Raw genomic sequence first — 10,501 nt, 5'->3', positions numbered from 1 at the left:
AAAATCAATAATTTTGACCCATACAATGTTTTTTTGGCTATTGCTACAAATATACCCCAGCGACTTAAGATTGGTTTTGTGGTCCAGGGTCACACACACACACATATATATATATATATATATATATAGTGTGTGTGTGATATTTTTTTCCTATCTGTGGCCTTAATGAAAACTCGCTAATAAAGCATTTCATGATTGTCTCCTTACAATGTAGCCATCAGATTCCCGCAGCACTAATTTCACGATCTAACGTGGCCTCTGCTTTCAGTCGATGGCCTCGTCTTCTCACACTGGACGGAGAACGCTGAATGGATGGCGAGAATCAGTGCGAGGCTGTTGCCCTATAGCTCACAGTGGAGGACATCAGGCCAGAGCTTACAGCACTGCAGACGGTAAACTCTGGATTCAGCCCTGGCAGATCATTTCACACACCATTTCTTACAGCTTTACAGCCCGTCACCGCGCACACAGCCAGCATATTCCTTTACTCTGCTAATAAAAAAGGCTTCTGCTGCATTAAAAACACTGGCTTTGATAAATCGCAATAACTCCCAGACTCAACAACCTCTCCGCTTTCCCTTCTTCTAGGTTCTTCAGCAGCTTCATGTGCTTTTTGGCTTTCAGCCTCATTTTTGTCGTTTCAGCTTGTGATCCGAAGGTCAGTACTCATTTGAAGCTAATGTTTGGAGTTTTTACTAATAATGTGATGATTCATGTGGATTAGGTTCACATATTTCTTCTTTTATCCATCTGCAGTACATCTCATTAGAGGAAGGATGTGCACAGAATAAATATAACAAAGATTTATCAAGCAGCCACTAGTGATTACAGAGGAAGTAGAATGCATTGATTCCTCAGGTTCAGCCGCTGCTGGAAGGTTTTGCATTGATAAAAATCACTGAGCTTCAACAGGTGGACTGCCAGTTATTATAATGCGAAAAGTGAAAATATGCATTTAACAAAAAAATACAGTATTAATATAAATGATAGATTAGGCTTAAAATGCAACACGCAACACTTCAGTTATCAGTGTTATTTTAGTATTATTATTTGTATATTATCATTTTTAATATTTTAAAACATTTTATTTATTTTAATATTTCAGCTTACACTTATTTTCATCAGTTTTTTTTTTCTAAAACTTTTTTAATTTCCCATCTAATTATTGTTAACTAAAACTAAAATAAATAAATACTAAAACTAAATACTTGAAACAAAATAAACATTAACTGAAATGAAATAATCTATTAAAATGTTTTACTTCAGCTAGATGCTAAGACGACATTTGTCATTTTCTTTTATTTTAACTTGAATTACTGGAATAACTAAAGCTAAATAAAGTAAAATTCATTAAAAACAATATTACTATATTAACACATTAAACAAATAGCAATTTAGACAAAAAAAATGACAATAACAAAAATTATTAACTTTAAAATAAAGTGAAAATAAAAAATATAAAAAAAACCTAATTCAAAATCTCAGTGATACCAAAAATGTTTAATAGATTTAGTTTTAAATGTAAAAACAATATTACTATATTAACACATAGCAATTATAGCAATTTAGACAAAAAAAATGACAATAACAAAAATTATTAACTTTAAAATAAAGTGAAAATAAAAAATATAAAAAAAACCTAATTCAAAATCTTAACACAAAATATCAGTGATACCAAAAATGTTTAATAGATTTAGTTTTAAATTTTAATTAACAATAACAACACTGATAAATAAAGTTTTCCATCTTATTATCTGTTGCATAGGGATATTAAAATAAATTATAGATTAGGCTTAAAATGCAACACACAACACGTCAATTATCAGTGTTATTTTAGTATTATTATTTGTATATATTTTATATATTTCACTTTAGCATACACCTATTTTAGTCAATGTTTACATTTTTTTTTTCATTATTTATTTATTTTTTTTCATTTTCCATCTGATTTTTATATTTTATTTCCACTTTATTTTCATTAAGGTTATTATTGTTAACGAAAACAAAATAATAATAAAAATAATTGAAACTAAGTAAATATTAACTGATATAAAATAAACTATTTGTTTTACTTCATCTAGATGCTAAGACAACATTTGTCATTTATTTTAATTTTAACTTGAAGTACAAAAATAACTAAAGCTGAATAAACGAAAATTCATTTCAAAATAATAATATTACACATTAAACAAATTAGACTAATTAAAAAAGACAATGAAAATTACAACAAAAAATTAATAAAACTAAAATATAGTTAAATACAAAATATTTTAAAAAGCCCAATTCAAAATATTAACACAAACTGTATCAATGATACTAAAATAGCACTGATTTCAATTACAATACCAAATTTCAATTTTAGTTAACAAAAGCAACACCGATAAATAACGTTTTCCATCCTATTATCTGTTGCGTAGGGATTTGTTGTGATGCTTGACAAAGTGGTCTCCTTCTCCTTGAACACGGAGGTGGGCTTGTTCATCTTCCTCATGCTGAGATCCTCCAGATCCGAGCGTTTCAAGTGAGTAAAAGCATTTGTTCATCTATATCTCCATCCGTCCTCCTGTTTCACCGCTCCTTTCTGTTTCCAGGCATCTGACGGTGCCTCTGCCGGCGCGCGAGAGACTCTTCAGGCTCCACTGGCTGCTGCCCATCTACTTCCTGTTCGCCGTAGCTTACGACGCCTTCCAGAGCATCCTAGAGATCACTGAGAACGTGGCGCTCGTCCCCCACACCAATTCTTCTCTTGGATGAGAACGACTGGACATCAGGTGGGACAACATGTGCTGCTGAGGTCTCAGAGGAACGGACAGTTATTACCTCACACTCTGCCCGTGACCCAAACAACACACATAACTCCAGAGGACACACACACTGATCACAGAACCAGCCCAAACTTCGTTCACAGTGCTGCACCAGTATAGATCATAAATGTTCTTTAGGTAAAAAAGGCCCCTAGTTTTCGCAAGCTAAGACTATTTTTATATCCTCCCACTTAATGCAATTTAATCCAGCAAATTGCATGAGTTAGGAAACTTATTTTGATTTCCTCAACAAAACTCGGTGATTAAATCTGCAGTCGTGCCATCAAACCATAGCAACGTTCCAAGAAGTGCTGCTACAAAAAGATCTTTAAGGAAATCATGGGCTGTTATTGTATCCCGTATATAATTTGTGATTTAACGAGCAGGCTGGAGTGACAAGGAAGAAACCACGAGACAACAGAGTGAAATAGAGGTGCGAGTTGCGTGCGTTTATGTATGTGTAAATCACATCATTCAGATATTATGTAATAAAAGATTAAAATACTTTCTTGGCAAGATTACGTTTAATATGACTGCTATTAAATTATGGAAATAGTTCAACCAAAAAAAATGTGAATTCTGTTGACAAACATGTGTATGCATAAAATAATTTGTGTATTTAAGTAAAAGTAAATTATAATATTTATCTGAGTTAATATGATATGATGTGATAGTTCAGGATTTTTTTTTTAAAGAAATTATACTTTTATTCAACACGCATGCATTAAAGTAATCAAAAGTGACAGTAAAGACATTAGTTACAAAAGATTTTATTTCAGAGAAATGCTGTTCTTTTGAACTTTCTATTCAACTAATCCTGAAAAAAAAAAACACTTTCCACAAAAATATTAAGCAGCACGACTTTTGAACATTGTTAAAAATAAAAATATATTTCTTGAATGATTTACGAAGAAAATAAAATTGTTTTAAAATATATTAAAATAGAAACCAGCTATTTTAAAGGGGTCATATGATGCTTTTTTAAAAGATCATTATTTTGTGTATTTGGTGTAACAGAATATGTTGACATGCTTTAATGTTCAAAAAACACATTATTTTTCAAATACTGTACATTATTGTAGGTCCTCTATGCCCCGCCTCTCTCAAACGCTTCGTTTTCTACAAAGTCCCTCCTTCCGACAAGCACAGTCTGCTCTGATTGGCCAGCTGACCCAGTGCATTGTGATTGGCCGAACACCGCAAGCACTCGTCGGAAATGTAACGCCCCTTTCCATAATCGTGAGCTTCAGCTTTCAACATAAATGTAAAGACAGAGCCCGAAAGGGGAACAGAGTCGAGTGACAGACACAGTGATGAAGCTGGTATGTGTTTGCAGTACACAAACCACAGTTAAGACAGCTGACTCCACTGTGACATAATCCTGTGTCTCTCTCTCTCACACACACAGCACACACCGCGCGCACACACACACACGATGCGCAAAACTCCGCATTTGAACAGATCTTAAAGATTCCTAAATGCTTCTACTTTCGGAAGGCCAAATAAAGTGCTTTTGCTTTCGCCTAGAAACACACAGCGTCTCCCTGACATGCTGCTTCAACACTAACTGCAGTTACTGAAACCATGCCTTCTTTCTTTGCGTGCACATTTGGGCGGCATTATGCTAATATTTCCACATAGTGAGGTAGATATGTGGGGGCGTGTTAGAACGAGCCGTTTTAGGGGGGCGTGGCAGAGTCTTAACTTTGATAAAGAATATCTCTTTGGTTTTGAGACTTTTGTCTTTGCAACTTCAGGGATCTTATCTATGCACAATCAGCTTGTAACACTCCAAAGAGAAAGGAAAACTTGAAATCGCATCATATGACCCCTTTAAACTGTAATATTTCACTATATTACTGTTTTTATTGTATTTTTGATGCAGGTTTGATGAGCATGAGATGAGAGAAAAAAAAACTAAAACTTACCAACCCCAAAGTTGTATAAGAAAAGTTTTTAAACTTACAGTGGAAAAGCAATAGCAATGTCTTACCTGCCTAATTAAATTGACTTTTAAATTATAAAGCAAAGCAATATTAACCAATGACATTACCAATGACGAGTGACATTAGTAGTCATAAATAATGGATTTTCTTTTTTGGCTTGACTATTCTTAAAGCACCAGTCCGTAACTTGTTTTTTGGTTAAAAATGATCAAAAATCAATATTTGAGCAAGTACATAACCAGCCAGTGTTCAAAACTATCGCCTTAATTTAGCCCGATTCACAACGGTTAGCTTATAATAATGTTTTCTAATTTGAGTGGTACGGGTAGGTTTTCGTGGGAAATTCGAGCATGCTGCCGCGTCATTACATCACGTCTGGAAACATAAAGAAGTTGTCCCGGCTAGTAAGCTATCGCATGTGAGGATCCTGCAGGTGGCGGATCGTTTATAGCCTTTTCTCACAGCAGCTAGAATAATTAAATGTATCATTTTCATGGCAGATTGTATCCAGAAAGGATTATATGAAACACATGTGAATAAAATTTAATTATATTAGTTTTAAATGTGCTTCTGATTACAGATAGCCTGGGATTACACAAGATTTGTATTTTAAAGAAAACCAGTTCGAAGAGAGCATAGTTTGCTTTTTGGGTTAAAAGAATTCCTTGATATGAAATTCAGATGGTATGATAATTAGAGATTAGACTGTACAGAAACTGAAATCTACACACTTAATACACACTATACTCATAGTCACGCAAAGCTGATGTTGTTAACATTAATAATCTGAGAATAAAGTATAACAATAATAATTTGCATGGTTTGGTGTGATCTGAGCTAATCGATTGTTAAGATTAAATCACCATTGGTAGCGCGATTTATTGTAATGCTTTTTTCCTCAGTTGGTCAGAACAAACGTGGCAGACTTGTTACGTACTTGTTCAGATGAAAATATACGGTGAAAATTCTTATTTGGGTCATATATTCCAAGACGTAGGCTAGAATCTGTGATTACTAAGTATAGGATTCACACCAGTGACTGACTGCCACACATACTCCGTCCTCAGAACGTTAGATTTATCCGCGCCAGAGTACAACCCACGCAAGCACGAAAATTCCGCAAGTAACTGCAGTTCCAGGCTTTCAAACAGAGATGGCGACAAAGAGGCAAAACTTACGGACTGTAGCTTTAAGGTAGTCTTAGTAGTCTGGTTCAGTTTTAATAACTATAGCTGTTTAATTTGCCCCATCACTTAATATTGAATAGTCAAATCAGGACAATAAAAACACAGCCATAATATCAAAATATACTTTATTTTGGACTCCAGATCTGATTCAAATGACAACAGATCAATGCAATGCAGGGGGAACTTTTGCAACCAAAAACATTTGACTGGGGAAACAAAGACCAGGTGTGGGGACATCTGAGAACTCGCGGGACTCAGAGTGAGCAAAACTGAGGTCTACGCTGTACACCTTCAAACCGACCTCCAGTAGTTTGTTGGGGTTTTCGTTTTTTCTCTCTCCCTCTTTTTTTTTTACTCTTTTTTTTTTTATAGCTACAAAGAAATATGAATTACAAAAGTTTTAAAAGAGTACAAAATGTACTGAAGACTAAAGAGGAACTGAAGGTTGTTGTGGGCAGACAGACGCTGGGGCAAAGGGACGATTCAAACACCCCTCTGTTGTCATAGGCTGTAATAAATAGTGTTCAGATGTTTTTATCAGTTTCAAATCTCAAAATACGACACCCTTGTTTAAATGCAAGGTTATAGCCTAAAAATATCTGTGAGGGACAAAAACAGATTCAGAGACAGACTTTTGCACTCTTGGGGTCTGTGAATTTCTTCCCCCCTTGATGGTCGAGGCATTGAAAAGCTTCACTGTCTAAACACGGACAAAAACCAAAGCACATTAGTATAGACTGTCCTCATGCAGGCGACTACTGTAAATGAACATCAGCATCCCATTACATGGTAGTGCAAAGAACCCCAAAAATTATATTTGCAAAAGCATTAAAATAATATCTTTCAGATGTTTGTTCAATGTTCTGTCAACAGACTTGCTTTAGGTTTTGGGTTCTCCAACAAAAACATGCTTCAATTTTATGTTTAGCATAATAGAGAGCTAAAAAAAAAAAATGCTGGAACTAAAAGACAAAATGAATTGAGTAAATAATCCAATTATTAAAACAAAGTACAAAATATTGCAAACCTAAAGCAAGTTTTTCTGTTTTCAAGCCACATGTATGTCAAACCTCGGTTGCTCAAACGCCACGTCTCGAATTGAGGAACATAATTGTTGGTGTTTTTTTAAGGGGAACATCTACCAACTAAATACAGTAGTATGAGCGAACGGATGCATTTCCTGTAGATGTGCGTGCCTGTTTTTGTTGTTGCTGTGGTGGTTAATGTATTTGGGGGTGAAAACAGGGTTCGAGGGGAAGAGAAGATTACAGTTACACCATAGCATAAAAAGGAAAACCAAAGAACAAGAAAAAGATTGATTTTTTTTTCTTCATGTCCCCACACTGTTGAAATCACAAAACATCCAGTACCAAAAAGACTAAATATCTGTACTTGTGTCAAACGGAGGAAACCGTGTGTCCTGGAATCATGCAGCTGTGACGTCAAATCAAATGTGCGAAAGAAAGGGGGGGGGGGGACGATATGTCTGCACACTGAAACGGAAACTACCAACAAAGATTAAAATCCTTTCGTTCGTTTATTTCGATGAGATTGGTTTTGAAGAACAAATAGTAAAATATCTTCCAAATTTGGTACATATACCAGTCTTCTTGTCTTTCTTTCTTCCTCTGTTATATTGTTTTTTTTTTTCCACCTTACAAAAGTCATTTGAATGTCTCTGGTTGGAATCACATCCTCTCCGCTCGGCCTGTGGCGTCAGGTTGCTTGTGTGTCTGTAGTGGCTGGCCATGGTTCACTAGGGACTGTAGCAGTTTGAGGGTCAGGGACAGTCATTTTGGCTATGTACACATTCATAGTCGGTCCATGGCTTCCAGCAAGCAGCGCTATTTCCGCAGATCTAATACACAAACCTACAATGCAAGCAGGAAAATATTTAATATAGGCATTATCCGTTATTTGAGGTGCAGAGCACTAAACTTGTACTTACAGAGCCGTCCGACGCACTTGCTCCTACTTTGTCTCCTGCTGCATTCCAGCAAACTTCAAAAATGCCCCCTGTCCCCCTGTAGCTATGGACTAAAGCACCAGTCTGTGGAAATTAGAGCAATAAGAGTTCAGATCCAGCTGCATTTGGGCATTCTCTGGATCGGATGGATCAGAGCACCTCTGGTCTTACCTGTGTGTTCCAGATGTGGACACATTTGTCAAAAGAGCCGCTGGCTAGATGGCGTCCGTCAGGGCTGAAGGCCACGCTGTACACGGGCTCCTGGTGTTTGGTTAGTGTGTGGATGCAGATGCCTCGATCTACATCCCAAAGCCGAACAGTGGAGTCAAAGGAAGCACTAGAGGTGTCAGAGAGAGAAAAAAACAATCAGTTTGTGTTTAGTAATTTTATTAGGACTGTAACACCAAAAAAAGAAAAATCTGGCCAATACTGATAAACTATTATTATAATCATTTTTAAAAATTTTTACATTTTATGACTGATAACCACAGTAGCTTGTTACCGGCATGTAATAAAAAAATTGCGGAAAAAAAATCTCACAAAAATGTAAACTCACAATTCTGAGGAAAAAAAAGTCAAAATTGTGAGAAAAAAGTCGCAAAAAGTCAACAATTGTGAGAAAAGCAACATTCCTTTATTTTTTTCATGGCAGAAAAAAACTTTTTAAGATATCGATCAATGGTAATTAAAAAATTTCTATACTATAGACCTTTTTCCTGAGTAAACGATGAGCGCCGCCATTATGAATTCTGACTTCCACTTGGATGCTCTTCTGTTCCGGTCTCCATAGGAACCTATTCAAATAGTGCCCATCTGTTTTTAATGTAGCTAACGTCAGCAGCGTTGTGTCATCTACACACTCATTAAACTTTGAGGAGTGAGGCAGTGACAAATGACGGTCATTGCGACACTGTAAAGTGATGGCGCTATGGAGCCATGTGTTTTTTAAAAACATTTTAATAGGTTTAACATATATATATATATATATATATATATATATATATATATATATATATATATATACACACATTAAAGAAGAAAAAACACCCTGATATGGCACTTCTAAAAAAATTAAATTATGATAGTATAGTGTAGAATATACAGGAAGCGAAGTAGGATTGAGAGAAGGGGGTGGGATCAGGAAAGGTCCTCGAGCCGGGATTCGAACTCGGGACGCCTTTAGCGCATACGGTGCCGACACACTTTTTTAAATTTAAGAAAACAGTTGGAACATTATGTTCATTGACAGGTGTGTGTGGTAAATAACCAACAAAAATATTGTCTGATATACAGTATACCAGTCTATAACTACTCACAGTAGCAAATGTGCATTAATAGCTTTCCCACAACTTTCATTAATGTGAAAATCTCCAAAGCAAATCTTTCAAAAAGTCTTTCACTTGTTGCTTGTTTCCTTTAACTGATCTGGTTTCATTTTGAATGTGTACTGTAAGTGTACAATATGTGAAAAGTAGCAGCAGGTGAGTGTGTATTACTCTACCTGGCCAGCATTAGATTGGCATTAGGGTTGTTGGTTCCTGGACCTGTGGGGCTCCATTTGATAGTGTAGATTTCTTTGCTGTGAGCTTGCAAATCATGAACACAAGTGTCCTGTTTCATACTCCAGATCTAGGACGTTAGAAGAAGCAATTATTTAGACCACCAGGACAGCACTTGCATTATCAAAACACCTGCTGAAATGTGTACCACAGACTTGCACTCGGCTTAGTAGCACAGTACGAAAAAATGACTCTGAATTGATAAATAGCATTGGAAGGGGTCTTACCTTAAGAGTCATATCATCAGAACACGACGCCAGCAGGTTACCAGTCGGATCCCATTTGATTGCATTAACTTCATTCTGGAGACAGAGACAGAGAGAAAGAGTTTGATATTGATCCTTTTGGCAGACTGGACATGTAGGAAAGGCAGGACAAGCAGACAGGTCTTACTGTGTGTCCTTGGAATGTCTTAATGGGTCGGTCCTGGCCCAGTTTGCACACATGGATGCACATATCTGTGCTACAGGAGGCAAACGTATTGTTACTCTGCCAGTCCACGTCCAGAGCGGGTGCTGAGGTGAGAGGGAGAATAGGCTACAGTGTAAGAGCTTTAAAATAGTCAATAATATTATTCTGACATGGTGAACAATTAATTATAAAGTGGAATCTGTGTGAACCTGAATGAAACGGGAACTGCTGTTTGGCTTCCCCTGTGTGAGCATCCCAAATGATTGTTGTCTGAAGAAAAGGAGGATATATTAAATCATCTGTGACAGGGTAAAATATAATGTATATTTAAAGGTGACGTGGGTAATTTATGTGCCACTCGCAACATGTATTAACTAGAAGATATTTATTTATTATCAGCTAGTTCTCATTTTCATTTAGTGTATGAAGTACTAAAACTATAATAAATAAAAATAAATTCTACATAGATTTTTTTTTAAACTAAGAAAAATTACAAAAACAAATTACTAAAAATGTAAAATGAAATAATTCTAAATATTTTATATTATATTTAATACTATTATGTAGGGATGCACCGATACCGATACTGGTATCGGTATCGGGCCCGATACTGAGCTCCTGTACTCGT

At 35.8% G+C, this 10,501-nt stretch overlaps 2 protein-coding genes across 7 annotated transcripts in view; one reads left to right on the top strand and one right to left on the bottom strand.

Moving 5' to 3' along the window:
- The window catches only part of LOC107655988 (uncharacterized), a 94,321-nt gene extending 91,001 nt beyond the window's left edge, over positions 1-3,320 (top strand). The window contains exons 15-18 of the mRNA XM_016443618.1: positions 269-392; positions 589-658; positions 2,418-2,521; positions 2,592-3,320. Coding sequence (XP_016299104.1) covers positions 269-392; positions 589-658; positions 2,418-2,521; positions 2,592-2,754 — 461 coding nt within the window. The 3' untranslated portion in view covers positions 2,755-3,320. The remainder of the gene's footprint in view (positions 1-268; positions 393-588; positions 659-2,417; positions 2,522-2,591) is intronic.
- Positions 3,321-6,253: 2,933 nt separating this feature from the next.
- The window catches only part of LOC107656066 (TBL1X receptor 1), a 74,614-nt gene continuing 70,366 nt past the window's right edge, over positions 6,254-10,501 (bottom strand). For all 6 annotated transcript variants that reach the window (XM_016443740.1, XM_016443742.1, XM_016443743.1 and 3 more), the window contains 7 exons: positions 10,083-10,143; positions 9,856-9,977; positions 9,690-9,764; positions 9,405-9,532; positions 8,075-8,240; positions 7,886-7,987; positions 6,254-7,808 (listed from right to left, as the gene is read on the bottom strand). In XM_016443740.1, coding sequence (XP_016299226.1) covers positions 7,782-7,808; positions 7,886-7,987; positions 8,075-8,240; positions 9,405-9,532; positions 9,690-9,764; positions 9,856-9,977; positions 10,083-10,143 — 681 coding nt within the window. In that variant the 3' untranslated portion in view covers positions 6,254-7,781. The remainder of the gene's footprint in view (positions 7,809-7,885; positions 7,988-8,074; positions 8,241-9,404; positions 9,533-9,689; positions 9,765-9,855; positions 9,978-10,082; positions 10,144-10,501) is intronic.

This window comes from Sinocyclocheilus anshuiensis, unplaced genomic scaffold (genome assembly GCF_001515605.1).
Source record: "Sinocyclocheilus anshuiensis isolate Anshui unplaced genomic scaffold, SAMN03320099.WGS_v1.1 scaffold51, whole genome shotgun sequence".
Taxonomy (NCBI): Eukaryota; Metazoa; Chordata; class Actinopteri; order Cypriniformes; family Cyprinidae; genus Sinocyclocheilus; species Sinocyclocheilus anshuiensis.
The sequence above is the reverse complement of the archived record's forward strand: the minus strand, read 5'-3'. Positions and strand labels throughout refer to the sequence as shown.